The sequence below is a fragment of the Hyperolius riggenbachi genome, chromosome 9 (genome assembly GCF_040937935.1).
Source record: "Hyperolius riggenbachi isolate aHypRig1 chromosome 9, aHypRig1.pri, whole genome shotgun sequence".
Taxonomy (NCBI): Eukaryota; Metazoa; Chordata; class Amphibia; order Anura; family Hyperoliidae; genus Hyperolius; species Hyperolius riggenbachi.
Window position 1 is genome coordinate 152,430,603 of NC_090654.1, and position 21,980 is coordinate 152,452,582.

Here is a 21,980-nt window from a genome sequence, read left to right on the forward strand (position 1 = left end):
GGTCAGCCATCTGCTGATACTGCGGTCTACTTCTTAACTTCTGACATTTGACACAGTTGTGAATGATCGTGGCTATTTGCCTTTTCACTCCAACTATCCAGAACCCTGCAACTCTGATGGCACCTTCTGTGTAATGTCTTCCTTGGTGGCTGACTGTCTCATGGTAATGCCGGATAATCAAAGTTGCCAGATGGTGGTTTCCTGGTACTATCAACGGGTTCTGTTCTCCTCTTAGCAGGTTGGACTTATTCAGCCGTCCACCGACTCTAAGCATACCCTCATTGTCGATTACTGGGTTCAGTGTGAATAGCGGACTACTCTTTGAGACTGGTCTATTGCCTCTCAAACACTTGATCTCGTCTGCATAGACCTCTTCTTGCACACGACGTATGATGAATAACTCTGCCTTCTCATACTCTAATGCATTGGGTAACTCTTTGCAGGTGTGCCATCCATGGCAGGATGATGTATGATTGGGCTTGCGGAAACTCTGTGCAATATGGCTTTATCTTGCTATAGTCCTCACCAATCTTTTCCAGGAAGAGAAACGTTCAAAACGTCTCACCTCCAAGCCTCTTCTTGAGCAGATGTTGGAACTCAATGTTATAACTTCAGGGCGGATTTCTGGATCAGTATCTGGATTCACCAAGTGGAAATCAATATCTTCTTCTGAATTTGTGGAAGACTGATCTGTTAAAAACTTGGGCCCTGAAAACCAAATGGTTCGCGTGAGGGCAGCTGTTGGCATTGACCTTGTGGCGATGTCTGCGGGATTCAAATCAGTCGGGACATAGTTCCATTGTTTAAGTCTACTGATTCTTCTTATCCGTTCCACCCTGTTAGCCACATATATGTAGAATCTTCTTACGCTGTTGCATATGTAGCCAAGTACAATCTTGCTGTCAGTGTAGTACTTAATCTGATCAATTTCAGTGTCCATTTCATTTTGCAGGAATTCTGCAACTTTGACTGCTAGGGTTGCACCACACAATTCCAATCTTGGAATAGTATGAACAGGTTTTGGAGCTAACTTGGCTTTTCCTAGTAGGAAACCAACATGGGATCTTCCAGAGGGATCTATGATCTTGAGATAAGCCACAGCCGCTATAGCTTCAGTGGATGCATCACAGAAGATGTGAATCTCTTTCCTCTGACCTTTTGAAAGTGAAGTGGGTGAATAGCAGCGTGGAATATTAAGTTCTTCCAAAGCCTTCAAGGAGTTTCTCCATTTCTCCCATTTAGGCAGTAGGTCTGCTGGCAAAGGGGCATCCCAATCTGTGACTCTCTCAGTAAGCTGACGAAGTATGGATCTCCCTTGGACAGTAACTGGTGTCACAAAGCCTAGGGGATCGTAAAGGCTATTGACAGTTGACAGTACTCCTCGTCTGGTGAATGGCTTCTCTGTATCAGAGACCTGAAAGGTGAATGTGTCTGAAGTTACATTCCAAAGAAGACCGAGACTCCTTTGTGTGGGTAGGGCATCTACTCCCAAGTCCAAATCTTTCAAATCCTTAGCATGATGGTTATCTAGAATCTTCTGCATGAATGCTAGAAAGTGCTCTTGCATCTCAGGCTTGCTACGGAGAGTTCTCTTAAGTGCATCAAATCTAGCTAAAGCTTGTTCTCGATTGTTAGGGAGAGTAAGCCTTGGTAAACGGAAGGGTAATGGAGCTACCCAACTGTTGGAGTTAGTGAAAGAAGAAGAAGAAACAATCGAGAGCCCCCGATAGTGTATTACTGTATTACAGTTGACATAAAAAATGTTTAAAATATATATACTGACAAGTCTGGGTTGCCGGATCCAGGCAACCACTTAAATCGCGGGCGAGGAGATTAGACCTGTCCTCGCTCAGGCTAAAAGAGTCGCTCTCCGTAGATAGAAAAAAAGGGTTAAAAACCCATCCACCAAGTGGATCAGATTATGATATGAAAAACAGAGGCGCCAATAGTGTAAAAAATTGCCAATTAAAATCAGTAAAATTGTGGGTGGTGGGGGTAAACCAACTCACCCAACAACAAACACAAGCACAGCTTCGTGTATAATGAAGGTAAATTTAATTGATACTCCCAATAAAATATACAGTTTGCAACGCGTTTCACGGGTCCCAAGCCCGCTTCCTCAGGCAAAAAAGCTTTTACAGACAGGAGCAACTGAAACAAATAAGAAAAGGAACAAAACAAGGAAAAAAAGGGGGAAACAATATGTAAGAACATGTGACGTGACAGCACTTTATACAAACATCACACATGAGTTTGGCATTGAAGCCATACATTTTTATTTACAAGCAGATCCAGATATGCCACAAAAACAAAAAAACTTTCTATTACAATGTGTTGAGTTTACACTCACACACAATTACTTCACATTTATGGAGACTATGTACCAGCAAATAGGGGGGACAGCGATGGGCAGCAGTTTCGCGCCCAGCTATGCCAATCTAGCTATGGGCCTACTGGAAACCATTTACATTCACAACAACAATCCATTCCGAGAACACATTGTACTATACAAGCGATATATAGATGATCTAGTGTTTATATGGCAAGGTGACACGTCACTTATTCCATTATTTGTTAGCTCAATCTCAATTCCAATAGAGACAGTCTTTCCTTTACATCACAATATAGTAGTACATCATTAGAGTTCCTTGATCTAGTACTATTCCACAACAACAACCTAATCAAAACCAAAACGCATTTTAAACAGGTGGACTCCAATAGCTATATTCACTTCAGTAGTTTTCATTACAAACCCTGGACAACCAATACTCCATATAACCAATTCAGACATATACACAACAACTGCACAGATGTCAAAGATTATAAAACACAATCCAACATCTTGGTCAACAAGTTCAAAGAAAATAAATATCCTAAGAAACTGATACAGAATGCGAAATACAAGGCCATGGAACCACTGAAACCAAAAACCCCTCGTGATACCATACAAGATTCAGACACAATGTTACGATTCATTACAAAATACAACACTCAACACAAAGCCATAAAGGACATTCTCACCCACAGGTGGGAAATCCTGAAACAGGATCCCTATCTACGCGACCATATCCCCAACAAACCCATCATGACGTACAGAAGAGCGCCCAACCTCCGGAGTTTACTAGCTCCCAGTAAACTCAAATCTGACAGCAATGGCGAAACATTACCAGCAGGATCCTTCACCTGCCAATAATTGGCAATTTTTTACACTATTGGCGCCTCTGTTTTTCACATCAACTGTTGGAGTTGTCCTTGAAGAACTCTTCATTCATAATCTTGATGAACTCCTTGTCTTCAATTGAAGGGGCAATCTTGTTGTCATCACAGCAGTGGCGTACCTAGGGTATTTGACACCCGGTGCTGGGTCTTAAATTACACCCCCCCCCCCCAAAAAAAAGTAAAGGAGTGTGGCATGCTAAGCACACCATGGCGGGTAATGCCAGGTATAGGTGCCCCCAGTATATGTAGCCTGGAATTGTTGCCCCCAGTATAGGTAGTGTAGTATAGCCACAATAAGCAGTGTCTCCCTACAAAATACATATGATGCAGCAGTGTTTTGCCAAAATATATAATGTGACAGCTATTAGGTAGCCAGATAACCCCCCTTTAGTGCCAGTAGCCAGATGACCTCCACCATTTATTGTATAGGTAGCTAGATAACCCCCCATTTAGGATCGGGAACTAACATTATACCCAATTACAGTATATATAGCCAGATCTCTCTTTAGTATATAGCCATTGTATATAGTCAGACCCCCCTTTAGTATTATAGCCAGCGTATATATTCAGATCCTCCCCTATATATAGCCAATGTATACAGTCAGATCCTCCTGTACATAGCCATTGTATATAGACAGATCCCTCGTATATAATCAGATCTCCAGTGTATACAGTTAGATCTCCCCTGTATATGGCCAATGTAATTCTGACTGAGTGACCCCCAGGTGTACACACACACAGAGAGAGAGACAGAAGGAAGATAGAGCAGAGAGCATCAGGAGAGAGAGACAGAGCAGAGGACAGGAGGGAGAGAGACCAGAGGGAAAGAGGAGAGAGACAGAGCAGAGAGACAGGAGGGAGAGACAGAGGAGGGAATGAAACAGAGCAAAGAGAGACAGAGCAGAGAGAGATGGGGAGAGAGACAGGCGGGAGAGACAGAGGAGAGAGAGAGACAGGGGAGAGAGAGATGGAAGAGAAAGAGAGACAGGAGAGAGAGAGAGGGAAGAGAAAGAGAGAGAGAGACAGAAGGGAGAGACAGGTAGAAAAGAGAGCGGAGCGAGACAGGAGGGAGAGACAGAGCAGAGAGAGACAGGAGGGAGAGAGACAGGAGGGGGAGACAGAGACAGGAGGACGAGACGAAGACACAGAGAAGTGAGAGAGGAGGGGGAGACAGGAGAGAAAGAGACTGAGTAGAGATAGACATGAGGGAGAGACAGGAGAGAGAGAGAGATAAACAGGAGGGAGAGAGAGAGAGAGAGAGAGAGGAGGAAGAGACAGAGCAGAGAGAGAGGGAGAAAGAGAGAGTCAGGAGCAGGAGACAGAGCAGAGAGAGAGAGAGTCAGGAGGGGGAGACAGAGCAGAGAGAGAGAGAGAGAGACAGGAGGGAGAGAGCAAGAAGAGAAAGAGCAGAGAGACAGGAGGGAGGGACAGAGCAGAGACAGACAGGAGGGAGAGAGAGACAGACAGCAGGGAGAGAGATAGAGCAGGGAGAGAGAGAGAAAAAAACAGCAGGGAGAGAGAGAGAGACAACAGGGAGAGAGGGAGAGAGCAGGGAGAGAGAGACAGACAGCAGGGAGAGAGAGACAGGAGGGAAGGAGGGAGGGAGAGACAGGAGAGAGGGAGGGAGAGACAGACAGGAGAGATGGAGGGAGAGACAGACAGGAGAGATGGAGGGAGAGACAGACAGGAGAGAGGGAAAGACAGACAGCAGGGAGGAAGAGACAGACAGGAGGGAGGAAGAGACAGACAGGAGGGAGAGACAGACAGACAGGAGGGAGTGAGGGTGAGACAGACAGGAGAGAAGGAGGGTGAGACAGACAGGAGAGAGGGAGGGTGAGACAGACAGGAGAGAGGGAGGATGAGACAGACAGGAGAGAGGGAGGATGAGACAGACAGGAGAGAGGGAGGATGAGACAGACAGGAGAGAGGGAGGGTGAGACAGACAGGAGAGAGGGAGGAGAGACAGACAGGAGAGAGGGAGGGGGAGACAGACAGGAGAGAGGGAGGGGGAGACAGACAGGAGAGAGGGAGGGGGAGACAGACAGGAGAGAGGGAGGGGGAGACAGACAGGAGAGAGGGAGGGGGAGACAGACAGGAGAGAGGGAGGGAGAGACAGACAGGAGGGAGGGAGAGACGGACAGGAGGGAGGGAGAGACAGACAGACAGGAGGGAGGGAGGGAGAGACAGACAGGGAGAGAGAGACAGACAGCAGGGATAGAGAGAGAGACAGCAGGGAGAGAGAGAGAGAGACAGCAGGGAGAGAGAGAGAGACAGCAGGGAGAGACAGACAGACAGGAGGGAGAGAGAGACAGACAGGAGGGAGGGAGGGACAGACAGGAGAGAGGGAGGGACAGACAGGAGAGAGGGAGGGAGGGACAGACAGGAGAGAGGGAGGGAGAGACAGACAGGAGGGAGGGAGGGATACAGGAGGGAGGGAGGGAGAGATACAGGAGGGAGGGAGGGAGGGAGACAGGAGGGAGGGAGAGACAGACAGGAGGGAGGGAGAGACAGACAGGATGGAGGGAGGGAGAGACAGACAGGATGGAGGGAGGGAGAGACAGACAGGAGGGAGAGACAGACAGGAGGGAGGGAGACAGAGACAGACAGGAGGGAGGGAGACAGAGACAGACAGGAGGGAGGGAGACATACAGGAGGGAGGGAGACATACAGGAGGGAGGGAGAGACAGAGGAGAGACAGACAGGAGGGAGGGCAGGAGAGAGGGCGAGACAGACAGGAGGGAGGGAGAGACAGACAGGAGGGAGGGAGAGACAGAGGAGAGACAGACAGGAGGGAGGGCAGGAGAGAGGGTGAGACAGACAGGAGGGAGGGAGATACAGACAGGAGGGAGGGAGGGAGAGACAGACAGGAGGGAGGGAGACACAGGAGGGAGGGAGAGACAGACAGGAGGGAGGGAGAGACAGACAGGAGGGAGGGAGAGACAGACAGGAGGGAGGGAGAGACAGACAGGAGGGAGGGAGAGACAGACAGGAGGGAGGGAGAGACAGACAGGAGGGAGAGACAGACAGGAGGGAGAGACAGACAGGAGGGAGGGAGAGACAGACAGGAGGGAGGGAGGGAGAGACAGGAGGGAGGGAGGGAGAGACAGACAGGAGGGAGGGAGGGAGAGACAGACAGGAGGGAGGGAGGGATAGAAAGACAGGAGGGAGGGAGGGATAGAAAGACAGGAGGGAGAGACAGACAGGAGGGAGGGGGAGGGAGAGACAGACAGGAGGGAGGGGGGGGGGGAACAGATAGGAGGGAGGGGGAGATAGGAGGGAGGGGGAGACAGACAGGAGGGAGAGATAGACAGACAGGAGGGAGGGAGAGACAGACAGGAGGGAGAGACAGAGGTGTACTGTCCAGCAGAAGTGTCACATTGTAATGTTCACCAAAGGTGTACCTGGGTGGCCCAGCTTGTCGGGAGATGAGCAGCCACAGGGAAGCGGCAGGCAGGCGGCATCTAGTTGTCATGGCTGCAGCGGTGGAGGAGCTGCAGCATGGATGGGCCCACCTCTGGGTTCCCCGAGAGCCTGGAAGGAGGTGCAGAGCAAGTCTTCCCTTGGAAGCATTTGGCGTCTGGTGATAGTCCCAGGGTGCTGCGGTGACGCGGAGGCAGCAGCCATGGTGGGGATCATGGCAGACATCCCATGTGCGTCCCACGTGCAGCCCTGAGCGGCTTCCCGCTGAAGGTGGATTTCCGGAGGATGGCTGAACTGACAGCCGAGGTGACGGAGGCGGGGCCAAAAGGGGTTTTAGCCGGCTGCCAATAGAAGGGAGGCGGAGAATGTACTGCTGGCTTAAAGTCTGTGATAGGTTGGGCTGGCTTCTTTGACACCCCCATCCCCACCTGTCACCCGGTGCGTGGCGCCCCTGTGCGCCCAATGGACAGAACGCCACTGCATCACAGGTAGTCTGGTACACTGAATCACCAAGGCCCTTGTGAGAAGTAAGCTTGCAAGTAATACTTTGGAGGGCTTGATATGGAACTTCAGATTTGAAATCCAGTCTTTCTTTCACATGATAGTGCAATTTACATTTCATCGATTGATAGGTACAGAATTCCTCCACATTCGTTTTGTAGGCAGCTACGTCCAAGAGCTTGTGCGATTTATCTAAACAGACTTCTCCTATTATCACCCATCCAAGATCAAGTTTTTGAGCATGAGGAGCATCATCTGGACCATTGCACAACTCTCTTATTTTATGAACTCTGGGAATGTCCTTAAATGCATGACATATGGCGAGGGAATGTGGTGCATTATGAATGGGACACCGTTGATCAAGATTGCTTGCCTTGGTATCTTCTAATTTAGTGTCTGTGGCCAAGACATTGGATGTGATCGCAGTTTTCCTCACGGCAGTAGGATGCCTTAAGTCCTTCAATTTATTGTTGGTGGCAAAAACCTTTGAAGTAGTAGAAGGAAGGGTGGTTGTTTCTGGATACAAGAAGCTTGGGTCATTATTGGATCTTGCGATCTTCCTTATAAACTCAGAAAAATAAGAAAATGGGGGGAAGGAAACATGGTGTTCATATTTATACTTTGATCTTATACTAGTCCACTTTCCTTGGAGATGAATAGGCAACTTTGCAACAATAGGATTTACGCCCTGAGCAGTGTCTAAATAGCTAAGGCCTGGCAAACTAGGATCTGACTTAGCAATTTCAAGTTACATAGTTACATAGTTACATAGTTATTTTGGTTGAAAAAAGACATACGTCCATCGAGTTCAACCAGTATAAAGTACAACACCAGCCTGCTCCCTCACATATCCCTGTTGATCCAGAGGAAGGCGAAAAAACCCTTACAAGGCATGGTCCAATTAGCCCCTAAAGGGAAAAATTCCTTCCCGACTCCAGATGGCAATCAGATAAAATCCCTGGATCAACATCATTAGGCATTACCTAGTAATTGTAGCCATGGATGTCTTTCAACGCAAGGAAAGCATCTAAGCCCCCTTTAAATGCAGGTATAGAGTTTGCCATAACGACTTCCTGTGGCAATGCATTCCACATCTTAATCACTCTTACTGTAAAGAACCCTTTCCTAAATAAATGGTTAAAACGTTTTTCCTCCATGCGCAGATCATGTCCTCTAGTCCTTTGAGAAGGCCTAGGGACAAAAAGCTCATCCGCCAAGGTATTATATTGCCCTCTGATGTATTTATACATGTTAATTAGATCCCCTCTAAGGCGTCTTTTCTCTAGACTAAATAAACCCAGTTTATCTAACCTTTCTCGATAAGTGAGACCTTCCATCCCACGCATCAATTTTGTTGCTCGTCTCTGCACCTGCTCTAAAACTGCAATATCTTTTTTGTAATGTGGTGCCCAGAACTGAATTGCATATTCCAGATGTGGCCTTACTAGAGAGTTAAACAGGGGCAATATTATGCTAGCATCTCGAGTTTTTATTTCCCTTTTAATGCATCCCAAGATTTTGTTAGCTTTAGCTGCAGCTGCTTGGCATTGAGTACGATTATTTAACTTGTTGTCAATGAGTACTCCTAAGTCCTTCTCCAAGTTTGATGTCCCCAACTGTATCCCATTTATTTTGTATGGTGCTAGACCATTAGTACGTCCAAAATGCATGACCTTACATTTGTCAACATTGAATTTCATCTGCCATGTATGTGCCCATATAGCCATCCTATCCAGATCCTGTTGCAATATGACACTATCCTCCTGAGAGTTGATGATTCTGCACAATTTTGTATCATCTGCAAAAATAGCAACATTGCTCACTACTGCATCTACTAGGTCATTAATAAATAAATTGAAGAGCACTGGACCCAGAACAGACCCCTGTCGGACCCCACTGCTAACAGTCTCCCATTTTGAGTACGACCCATTGACCACAACTCTTTGTTTTCTGTCCATTAGCCAGTTCCCTATCCATGAACACAGACTCTTCCCCAGTCCTTGCATCCTCAACTTTTGCACCAGACTTTTGTGGGGAACAGTGTCGAAGGCCTTTGCAAAGTCCAAGTATATCACATCTACAGCATTCCCAATATCCATATTAGCATTCACTACCTCATAAAAGCTGAGCATGTTAGTCAAACAGGACCTGTCTTTAGTAAACCCATGTTGATGCTGAGAAATAAGATTATTTTCTACTATGAAGTCATGTATAGTATCTCTTAGTAACCCCTCAAATAGTTTGCATACAACTGATGTTAAGCTTACAGGTCTATAATTTCCTGGATCAGATTTTTTGCCCTTCTTCAATAATGGGAAAACGTGGGCTGTACGCCAATCCACTGGGACTCTGCCAGTTGCAAGAGAGTCACAAAAGATAAGATAAAGGGGTTTATCTATAACTGAACTTAATTCCCTTAGGACCCGAGGATGCATGCCATCCGGGCCAGGTGCCTTGTCTATTTTTAATTTATTTAGTCTTGCCTTCACTTCTTCCTGCGTTAAGTATTTAATATTACAGTTAGAAGATTGAGACTCTTCTGCCTCTGTAGTTTGCAACAGTGCTGTTTCTTTTGTGAAGACAGAAGCAAAGAAAACATTTAATAACTCTGCCTTACCTTGGTCATCCACCATTGAGTTCCCATCCTCATCCTTTAGGAGTCCTATACAGTCAACCTTTCTTTTTTTAGAGTTAATGTACTTGTAAAACTTTTTTGGGTTAGATTTGATATCCTTAGCGATTTGTTTTTCAGCTTCAATCTTTGCCTGCCTAATTTCTTTTTTACAATTTTTATTGCACTCCTTATAATTGCTTAGTGCAGCCTCGGTCCCCTCCTGTTTTAAGACCTTATAGGCATTCTTTTTCCTCTTCATTTTATCTTTAACCTTTCTATTCATCCATAGAGGCCTTTTTTTATTCCTAGACATTTTGTTTCCATATGGGATATACATACTACAGTATTGATTGAGTATAAGTTTAAAAGCTTGCCATTTCCCTTCAGTGTCTTCCCCTTGTAGTACATTATCCCAGTTCACCAAACTTAGTGCCTGCCTAATTTGAGTGAACTTTGCTTTTCTAAAATTCATAGTTTTAGTGGTCCCGCTGCCCCGTGGCCTATCAGTCACCAGATCAAACGTTATCATGTTGTGATCACTATTTCCCAAATGTTCTTGAACCTGCACATTTGATACATTATCTGGTCTATTAGAAATGATCAGATCCAGTAACGCATGCCCCCTAGTTGGTTCAGTTACCATTTGAGTCAAGTAATTGTCCTGTAGTGCTGCCAGAAATCTGCTGCTTTTACCAGAATGGGTAGCCTCAATACTCCAGTCAATGTCTGGAAAGTTGAAGTCGCCCATAATTATGACCTCATTTTTACCTGCAGCTTTTTCAATCTGCTGTAGTAATCGCAGTTCTGCAGCTTCATTAATAAGAGGTGGCCTGTAGCATACCCCAATAAGCAATTGGCAACTTTTATTTCCACCATGAATATTTACCCAAACGGACTCCACATCTTCGCAATCTTCCTCCATCTCATCGTTGAGGACAGCTGTAAGAGAATTCTTAACAAAGAGACAAACCCCTCCACCTTTTTTCCCTGTTCTATCCCTCCTAAACACATTGTATCCTTTTAAATTAGCTATCCAGTCATGGCTTTCATCCATCCATGTCTCGGTTATTCCCACAATGTCATAGCCTTTGTCATTCAGAATGAACTCTAGTTCGTCTATTTTATTTGCAAGGCTCCGAGCATTGGTTACCATGCACTTTATATTTTTACCACCACATTTACCAATTTTGTTTACATGAAATTGGCTACTTGAATTTTTACCAACCTCCTTAATCTTTACACTGTCCCCACCCCCCTCTCCACCCTCCATAATGATAGGTTCCCACTGTCTTTTTACCTCATCTTGTCTACGTATTGAGACTTTATCCTCCCGCCTCCCCCCAGATCCTAGTTTAAAATCTCCTCCAACCGTTTAGCCATCTTCTCCCCCAATGCAGCTGCACCCTCCCCATTAAGGTGCAGCCCATCCCTGCTGTAGAACCTGTAGCCGACTGCAAAGTCTGCCCAGTTCTCCAGGAACCCAAACCCTTCCTTCCTACACCAATTTCTCAGCCACTTATTTAACTCCCTAAGCTCCCTCTGTCTCTCAGATGTAGCACGTGGCACTGGCAGTATTTCAGAAAACACCACCTTGGAGGTCCTTGCTTTAAGTTTATCTCCAAGTACCTGAAAATCCTTTTTGAGGACCTTCCATCTCCCACTAACTTTGTCATTGGTGCCAATGTGTACCATGACAGCCGGGTCTTCCCCAGCCCCACCCAGTAATCTGTCAATTCTTTCCGCTACATGCCGAACCCGAGCACCCGGGAGGCAACAGACTGTACGGCATTCGCGGTTTCTTCGACAGATTACCCTATCTGTGCGCCTAATAATTGAATCCCCTACCACCAGTACCTGTCTAGCCTTAGCTGCACTCCTATTCCCTTTCTCGTTACAGCAGTCTGCCCCTTGGTTGCTAAGGAGCACATCCTGCTGCAGCATTGCTACTCCTGAATCATCCTCCCCAATATTACGCAAACAAGCATACTTATTAGTGAGGGACAACTCGGGACTAGCCTCCCTGCCACTTTTTCCCCTACCCCTTCTAACTGTGACCCAACTAGCGGCTGCCTCTGCTTCTTGGTCCGGCTGTACTCCACCCTCCTCATCTTCAACGGTTCCATCCAGTGTCTGGATCGTGAGATCCAAGCTCTTCTCCATGTTGTGTATGCTTCTCAGTGTTGCGAGATGCTTATTTAGCTCTGCGACTTCTGCCTCTAACTGAGCAACACGCACACACCCAGGGCAACAGTAAACACCCTCAATCCGCTGATCAAGGCATGCATACATGTTGCAGGATGTACACTGCACAGCATCGTCCAACATGATGACTTTTGTGTGGGGAAAAATTATTTAAAGTAAACTGTGGCGGTAAAAGATGAAACGGGAGATTGAGTGTAGCTGGGGAGGAGGAGAGGGAAAGTAAGTAAAGTTGGGGAGTGTGGGGAGTGAGGGGAGGAGAAGGGGGGGAGGGGGCGGGAGGGGGGAGGAGGAGGGGCGGGAGGGGTGGAGCAGTGGAGGTGGAGTGAGTGAAGTTGGGGTGGAGTCCTCAAAATTTAAAGGCTACACCACAGCGTGCCTAGCACATTCTAACCAATGCAAAAAACCGCAATATTGATTGAAGTTTTTTTTTTTTTTTAGTCCTTACCTACTTCCTCTCACCACTCTCTTTGTGCCTGTGTTGTAAGTAACGCCTGTTTTTAACGTGACAAAGCTGTGATACCCGTCTAGTTTATATAACGGACATTTTGTTCATATAGCTCCATTTGGTGATGTATAAATCATTTCAGTTAGAAGAAGGCCACAAAATGCGTACGTGTTCAGGGACACTGGCTGTTCTTGAGCATGTCCTAATAGTAGATTTACCGTTATTTTGCAATGTCCTAGCTTCCTTGACTTTTAGTGGAAAAGAGGCCCCAAGGACAGATTTAGACAAGTGATGTGTTGTCCAGACTGGACCACTTCCCCTTGTGACCTTAAACAGAAGGTTGAGTAAGAGAACAGTGGGTGGTGAAACTCATTATAATATGGGTGGAGAGTTCTAAGAATTAAATGTTAACTGCTTCATGTCTGCACTGATTATTGAACTGTGATTGGTTTTTGTAACACTGATGGACATCCTGAACTGCCCAGAGGCATGTATATTTTTGCATAACTGTAACTGATAAAAGTCATTGTAACTAGTGAAATTGTAGCATTTGTCTCCTACACATGCCTCATCAACAAGCTTCTTGATGAAAATAAACTAGCCGTCCTTTTAAGAGGTGTGCCTTGAGTCATTACTGTCAGTATATCGCTTTGACAGTTTTGGTGGAGAATGACGGGCACAATAGAACTATAAATTGACTTTGTGGCACATCTCTGAAGGGATCCTTTTGATTTTGGGAGAGCGGAGACCGGACTAGCATCAGCTCAGGGGTCCAAGTATTGGATCTTCACAGCGCTGTAAAAGGTGAGCTTTATTACCTTAAATCTGATATTGCACCCCTGTGCTGCGTGCGAATTCATCCTCTGCTCGGCCGATATCTGATATGGATCTCCTTCTGACGGCTTCCTCCTAGTCCTAGAATGTGGTATGTTCTGGTATGTTTTATAATTTTTTTTGTGTGCATACCATGTCTTTTTGTTAACTAGCTTGCTGCTTGAAAAATATAGAGAATAAGCATAAGTGATATATTACTGTACTGCAGTTTCTGATGTAAATGTGTGAATGACTCATGCCATTATTTGTGTTCTAAGCATCGCCTCAGGATACATACTGTTGAGACACTTCGGACATCCCTAACAGAACTTTAGAGTAAAATAGGATTCTTAATTGGTATCGCTGACTATCAGTAATGTTAGTAAATTAACATATAGGGACACGAGGTGTTCTCGGCAGAGTGTAATCTGAAAATAAGGTCAAACTGTGTTGTTCTTATCAAGTTTCTGTTGCATATAGTGAAAGTATTTTGTTGGTCAAGATATAGGTGCTTACACTTAGTGCTGATCATTGTGTTCACCAGTATATGTTGGTGGGTTGTTTTCTCCTTTCCATTGGTCACCTTAATAGCATAAAATATCAGTGATACATCGCGGTGGAAGGCATTTAGCCAGCTAGTCACTGCGGTGCGCTGGGATGATGAATGGAGAGGAGGAGAGTGAATTTACCAGCTTTGTGTCCGGCTTGTACAACACTGTATAAGAAATTTTACACATGTCCTGAGTGCCTAACACCGTTACGAAAAATATCTAGTATTGTTGGTTATTTGGTCAGAGGAAGAATAACCTGTGGTATCCCAAACACCTTTCTAGATAAACGTAAGCCAGTTGTGATAGAATCTTACAAGCCACCTGGCTCGCTGCAGCCACCAGTCAGCTATACATTTCCTTTGTATTCAGCACCCTGGGAGTGCAGCGAATTAGGCATTAAATTTCGGCCAGTGCTGAATGCACCCTGGAGCCTATCCAATCCTCAGATACCAGGGGAACAGGCACAGGACTCAGAAAGCTCAGCGGAATCTGACGAGTTTGAGAGTCTGCCAATAATTGCTCCCTGCCACCGCCCTATCCCACAGGTGCAGGAAAGTGTTGAGCGCTATCTGAGGGTTAGACGGGCTCAAATAACTCAAAAACCCGAAAATCTGTAAATATGAACTCTACATAAATTACTCTGCATAAATTACTGGCTAAACTGGTGATACCACTGGCAGGTTTCTTCCTTTGACTAAATGACCATAGAATATACGCCCTATTCTGAACAAGGCTGTGGTGTGTGGACTTATGGGTTTGCTGTTGCAGCCTGCGCTGTGGTGTTTCTAGTGGTTGCCTGGTGTTATTGTCGCTGGAGGGAGTTGTGTTGTCCTGATTTGGTTGAAGTATACGGAACCAGGGCTGAGTCAGAGAGAGCATTGAGGTTCGGTTTTGGTATCAGGGCATCAGGAGAGCAAACTCAGTGCCACTTCAGAGAAAAGCCCAATCAGTTAGACTCGGTCAGTTGCCATTCAATAGAGATTGTAGATGGTGGTGTCGAGGTTAGTCCATCGGGAGGGGACCCTCTATCAGACCAAGCCAGTGAAGGGTCCACTCAGCCAGATCTAAGTGTTTGTCACCCGCACAATTATTGCAGTTTGGATTTCACAGGGTTGGCAATGTTCACCAGACCAATGCCTACTGGGCAACAGTAAAGGATCGGGTGACCAGTTGGGCAGCAAGGACAAACATAACTGTTTGCCAGACCACGTGAGACAGTGTGACTATTGTGACTCCCTCTACTGTGTGCTGGAGTGAGCACAATATTGCCAGACCACGTGAGACAGTGATTATTGTGACTCCCTCTACTGTGTGCTAGGAGTGAGCACAATATTGCTGAATAACAAACATAAAACCTTGCTGTTTGCCAGACCACGTGAGACAGTGTGACTATTGTGACTCCCTCTACTGTGTGCTGGAGTGAGCACAATATTGCCAGACCACGTGAGACAGTGATTATTGTGACTCCCTCTACTGTGTGCTGGAGTGAGCACAATATTGCTGAATAACAAACATAAAACCTTGCTGTTTGCCAGACCACGTGAGACAGTGTGACTATTGTGACTCCCTCTACTGTGTGCTGGAGTGAGCACAATATTGCCAGACCACGTGAGACAGTGTGATTATTGTGACTCCCTCTACTGTGTGCTGGAGTGAGCACAATATTGCTGAATAACAAACATAAAACCTTGCTGTTTGCCAGACCACGTGAGACAGTGTGACTATTGTGACTCCCTCTACTGTGTGCTGGAGTGAGCACAATGTTGCCAGACCACGTGAGACAGTGTGACTATTGTGACTCCCTCTACTATGTGCTGGAGTGAGCACAATAGTGCTGAATAACATCAGTAAAACCTTGCTGACCCTTGTGAAAATCAACAGAGGGGTGACGGGATTGGCTGACTCCAGTGTGCTTAGTGGTTCACACGGTAGCAACAGGGAGAGAACCTGTTGCTCAAGTTGCTCCCAGGCGAAACCAGAGATTGGCCATCTCTGGTGTGAGAATTGCTTGGAATTCAAGGGGAACACATAGTCCATATTATGGGGAATTCAATTGCTCAGAAGCGAGCGTCAAATCGCGGTGAGCCGCAGCATTTGACGCCGCGAGAAGAGATGTGTAGCAAGTATGGACCGTGGGTCTCCCGATACTTGGAGGACTGGGAGCGATGGACTAACCAGAAATATGCCAGAAAGGGAACTTTTAAACCAAAGGTGTGGGAAAATTTGTGGGATGTCCATAGGGTAAGGATGACTCGCCCAAACGAGCGAGAAGCATGGAGTAGGTGGATGATGGAGGCGATTCGCCGATCCGAAGACGTCACCATCATGACAGTAAAACAATCAGGCGCAGGAGGGTCACCACAGCTAGAAGATGAGGAGACTGAAGACACTGATGTGCTGGATATGGGAGCACATCAGGCTTGGACAGCACTTATGTCCAGGTCTTCTCGTAGGCGGACTGATAAGGCCGTGTCTCGGCATGTGAAATATAGAGCTGCTGCAGAAGCTCTTGATGACAGTGCTGACACACGGCCACCAGTTGATCTCACTGGGAAAGAGGAAGTACAGGCACACAGCGACAACAGACAGCTAACGCAGACCTCATTAGAGACAACACACAATAGCAGTGACAGGCTGGCCCACATACAACCTGACAGAGAGAGAGATGACTCTACAGCTGTATGCCAATCCTCGTTGTATTCAGGACTGACTAATGAGTTAAACAAACCCACAGCTCCTACACAGCTAAGGGAGGAAACACCACCACCAGCTTATAGAACAAGTAAAGTAGTAGGGAGTATTCCCCATGGATATACCCCAGCCCCATATGACAGGCCACTTCCCCTTCAGCATATGTTGAATGGTAGTCCATATTTGCCCCTTTGTGGGCGAATGCCAACTCATATTGATAGTGCTAGCAATTACCCCTGGCAGTTTCAACTGTCACCCCTGGCTTACCCCTCAGTTCCATCCCAGATAAGCAATGAATCTAGTTTCTGTCATGCTCCACTATCCTCACAATCCACTAGCATGGTGAGACTACCAAGCTTGCCATCACCTGGGTGGCAACAACATCTGAGCCACTACAACCCAGGAGGGGAGGTGGCACCCCCTCTCATTGATCTTGAATCTACATTTACTGCCACACCCATCCCTGGGAATGGAGGTATGGAAATGGCCCACCCTGGTGGTCTAAGCGGCACTTTTCAAGGCACTTTACAGTTAAATCCACATACAATCCCTTTAACACCGCAGCAACAGCCAGGCAACACCAACAGCAACAGCCAGCCATGCAGGGTAAGTGACACTAACCCTTTTAAAAATGACATAAGTTTCCTTAATCAACCACAGATACAGCAAACTTCAAGTAGGCCAAGGAGCAGTGTCAACCTGTCACGATCTCCTGCTGCTCCTAGTTGGGAAGAGGGTCCTCATTCACCTGAGCTTGTATTCCCTGTTAGAGAGCAAGTGCTATCAGATAATCAGGGTAACCAGACAGGTACTGTTAGACACCATATACCCTGGACACCCGCAGAAATGAAGGGACTCCTGAGTACCATACCCCATCCAAGAACTGATCCAGCTAAGTTTGCAAAGGAAATAGTAGATACTCAGACATGCTACAAAGCTACATGGAGTGACATGTTCCAAATTATCAAACGAGTGTGTGGGGAAGGGGATCTTGAGGAAGTAGTCAGCAAAACATTTATCCCAAGGGAGGTAGCACAGGACTCAATTGAGGAGGGACACTTTTGGACAAGTGCCCTTGCCACGTTGATCAAGACTGTTTACCCCCCTCGATCATGGTCCAATGTATCCTCTGTGACCCAAGCTGCAAATGAGGATTGCATGGCTTATTACAATAAGTTTAAACAAGCAATCGAATCAGCTGGGTGTAACATCACTAGTGAAGACCTTAAACCAGTGGTACTGCATAATTTCATGACAGGGCTGAAAGGTAAAATTCGAGAAAAATTGATGATTGCCAATCCAGATTGGAGAGACAAACCACTCTCCTCTTTGTTATCTCTGGCTACAGCCATAGAGAGAAACATACTGGATGCAGAGGAAAAAAAGCCTCAGAAAATTTATATTGTAAGTGGAGGGGATAAATTGAGGGAGACACAAAGGGAGCCACCCCCACCCCGTAGGCAACTACGGGTGTGCTATAGATGTGGGGACCCAGGACATCTCGTCAAACAGTGTAACTACACACCTCAGGGAAAGCGTAACATGACACAGAGGAATAGGGACACTGACATAGTGCCCGACTCTTCATCTGACTGACTAACCGCTCTGCCTGTCATTTCCACCACAGGCAAAGGAAATGCTTATGTGGAAATGAAGCTTAATGACCAAACTGTAAATTGTCTTTTAGATACAGGAGCCTCACGATCAGTGCTGCGATCTAATGAAATTGAACTACCCATACAAGGTTCCACAAATGCTGTGGGATGAGGAGGTATTACATACCCATTGTTAGAAACAGTGCCCACAAAAATACAAATTGGGCCTTTTCATACTGAAGCCTCCCTATTGTTGAGTGATTCTGTTCCCTGCAACTTGCTGGGAAAAGACTTACTCACCCAGATGAGAGCACAAATATCTTTCACCGAAAATGGAGTGGAAGTGACCATACCCTCAGTGTCTGAAACACAGCTTGACCCTGTTAGAGAAACCTGGGATAGCATCATTGCCCTTTGTTCCTTAGTCCAGCGTACAGGGACAGAAGAAAGTTTACCAAGTGATTTGTCAGAAATAGTGAACCCTGAGGTATGGTCAAAGGAGGGAAAGATAGGATTCATGATAAACAGTTCACCAGTTAAAATAAAATTGAAACCAAACTCAGCTATCCCGAGATTGCCCCAATATCCTTTAAAAATGGCTCAAATGGATGGGATCAGGGATGTGAAGAAATGATAGATGACTACTATGAGGAGGTAGGACGAGTGAAAGATACTCCCCTTGACCATGCAGACCTCACAGTTTTTATTGACGGGTCCCGATACTATTCAGAAGGGCAACCTGTTACAGGATACTCTGTGGTTACCAAAGATGATGTCCTTTTTCAAGGTAAGTTACCAAGCAGCTGTTCAGCTCAAGTAGCAGAACTAATGGCATTGATGCAGGCTTGCATCATTGGCAAAGGCCAAAGGTTAAATGTGTACTTGGACTCCAGGTATGGATACGGGATCTGTCATGATTTCGGTCAATTGTGGAGGATGAGAGGTTTCTTGACAACAAATGGTAAGCCTATCAAACACGCTGAATTAATCAAAAGGGTCTTGGAGTCTCTGTGGGGCCCAACGGAAGTGGCAGTAATAAAATGTGAGGCACACACAAAAGGTACAGATGAGATTTCATTAGGGAATAACAAAGCTGACATGGCGGCTAAGGATGCTGCCTTACATGGCACCATGATTACAGAGATCTATGTGGTCAGCCCCCCACAAGGGGAAGGCGAGTACATGGATTTAACTGTTCTTAAAAACTTACAAACCCAGACTGAAAAACAGACGAGACAAAAATGGGAGGAACAAGGATGTAGTGAAATAGATGGCCTGTGGAGCCATGCAGATGGCAGGTACTGTGCCCCTCCCACTTTGTATCACTACCTAGTGGAGGTGTCACATGGCCCATCACACTTGGCGAAGGATGCAATAATCAGCCTCATCACAAAATACTGGGTAGCCCCAGGAGTCTCCACAGTGGCAGAGAGATTCTGTCAAACATGTGAAACATGTCAAAAACACAATCCTGGTAAGCTTGTCAAGACACCCACTAAACACTTGCCTAGGCCTCTGTATCCATTCCAGAGGCTGCAAATTGACTATATCCAGTTGCCTAAGTGTCAGCAGTTCCAGTATGTACTGGTATGTGTTGACATCTTCTCTGGCTGGGTGGAAGCATGGCCTGTTGCACAGGCCACAGCTTCTGCCACAGCGAAAAAACTGTTACAAGAAATTGTGTGCAGATATGGAATATTTGAGACTCTGGAATCTGATAGGGGTACACATTTTACAGGACAAGTAATGACCGAAGTGCTGGAAGGGCTACAGGTGGAACAAAGATTTCACACTCCATACCATCCACAAGCATCAGGTAAGGTGGAGAGATACAATGGGATAATCAAAAACAGATTATCCAAAATGTGTGAAAAAAACTAAGCTTACATGGATACAGGCTTTGCCACTGGTCCTGAAATCAATGAGGCATACACCTAGGGGTCCAGAGAAACTCACCCCTTATGAAATTTTGTTTGGGAGACCAGCACCCACGGGTCTATTCTTCCCACAGGAAATGAAAATGATGCATTGCTCACTGAAAATGTATGTACAAGAGTTACATAATTTGCTTACAAAATTGCATGGACAAGTTTTCTCCTCTATTCCAGATCCTGAGTCCGATACAGGATCCCATTCACTGAAACCTGGAGACTGGGTGGTAGTAAAAAGATTCCAAAGGAAAGGGTTGGAAAACAGGTTTGATGGACCTTACCAAGTCCTATTAACCACCTCTACTTCAGTAAAATTGGAAGGAAAAATTCCCTGGATCCATGCTTCTCATTGCAAGAAGATACGCAAAAGTGATTAATGCAAACATGCCACCAGGGGCATCTATGTTAGTCTGTCTTGCATGTTGTTTGTCATGTATGTTCAAAGGTGCTGAGGGACAAACTACCTCTAGCCACCACCAGCAACCTTGGGTGCCACCAGCATCATATGGTGAGTGGGGGGTGAAACCACAAGGCTGGGATCCTGCCCACTTGCATAGGGTTGAGTGTAAACAGGGGAAACTAGTGCCAAGATATCCACTTTTTTACCGAGGGTATATGCATGTACACGGTACAAAGGGAATGAGTCCTGCTAGCCTGCACTATTTTGAGCACGCTAGGCCAATTCATCCACCCCTGGTGATAGACACATACTGGCATACCTTGGACGAACTGTGTAATACTATGTACCACAGAATGATTCCTCCTTTTCAGGAGCATCTTAAAAAAAGGCTGGGTGGGAAACCAGAGATCACTTTCTTTTTGACATATGTTCAAGACAGACTTGTCCCTGACTGTGAGGCAGATGAGGACCCAGAAATAGACACATGTACTATGCCAGGGATTTTTATTGCAGACACAGACAACCCAGATTCTGAGATACTTGACGGTGACGATTTAAAAGACTTATCTACTGATTTAGACAATGGGAGATCGGATGACTTGATGATAGTAAGGTGTGAGAAAGACAGGTTACATCCTGAGGACCCAACAAGAGGAGGGTATGATGACTGGTATATAGTGTATGTGGTATATAATGTGGGTGAGACAAGACAATATAGGAAAATATTCTATGACCAACCTGAACCCGTGCAAGGTACTCTATTAAATAAATGTTATGATCCAGCAGATGGAATCATGGAGTTCTTGCTTACTCGAGCCCCTGAGTACTTTGGAACAGTAGATCCACTTACATACCTGACTCAAGAGAGACTTATATTTGGACTCAACTGCAGTGTAGTCCAACAGGCCACCTGGTACACACATAATGAGAAAGTTAGACTTAATGCATATGCAAGCACCCTGGTGTTGCACGTACAAACAGATGCTAGAAATAAGAAATTTGAGCATATCACTCCAAAAGAAGGTGTAACAGTACAACAGTATATGATGAGGATCATGAGAGAAGCCTGTACATCAGACATTGAGGGTCACTATATTATTGACACAGCACATTGGGCATCTAACCAATCTCTTGTCTTTAATGGACCAAACCCGTGGAAATGGGAAGTACTGTGTAACGGAATAGACACACCAAAGGTAAATGAATGGATGTATGGGGTTCCCATGTCTGAAGGATTGAGAGGATTGTATCACACCACAGACTGGAAAGACCCTCATGGCTATGAGTTAGATTTGGATTTAAACTTGGATGGACCATTTGTTTGGCCTTTCTGCGATGAGTCAGATGAAGGATGCTGGACTTTTACCCAATCTGTCCAGTTGAACAGAGAAAGTCCAGTCCCTGGTGTGAACAATCCATCAATAAATAAACGAGGGTGGTATACATGGGAAGGGAGAGGCCAGGTATGTGCAACTATAGTCCGGGTGGAAAGAGAAAAGGATGTTGTGGTCCCTGTAAAAATGAATCCAAATATATGTAAAGTCCCAGCTGTCAAAATAGCAGACCTAATAGTCCCTCAACTGGCCTCACCTTGGGCA

General features: G+C 45.9%; 1 protein-coding gene across 2 annotated transcripts; it reads left to right on the top strand.

Annotated features, from left to right (window-relative positions):
- The first annotated feature begins 15,443 nt into the window (after window positions 1-15,443).
- Window positions 15,444-20,818, top strand: LOC137532754 (protein NYNRIN-like). Of its 2 annotated transcripts, none has more exons than XR_011023983.1 (2): window positions 15,444-19,867; window positions 20,160-20,176. XR_011023983.1 is itself a non-coding variant. In XM_068253615.1 (2 exons), the coding sequence occupies exons 1-2, from the start codon at window positions 18,682-18,684 to the stop codon at window positions 20,357-20,359; spliced, it is 1,386 nt and encodes a 461-aa protein (XP_068109716.1). In that variant the 5' UTR covers window positions 18,057-18,681; the 3' UTR covers window positions 20,360-20,818. The 2 variants fall into 2 exon arrangements, 1 of the variants encoding a protein (XP_068109716.1); XM_068253615.1 differs by having other exon boundaries at window positions 18,057-19,867; window positions 20,160-20,818.
- The last annotated feature ends 1,162 nt before the right edge of the window (window positions 20,819-21,980 follow it).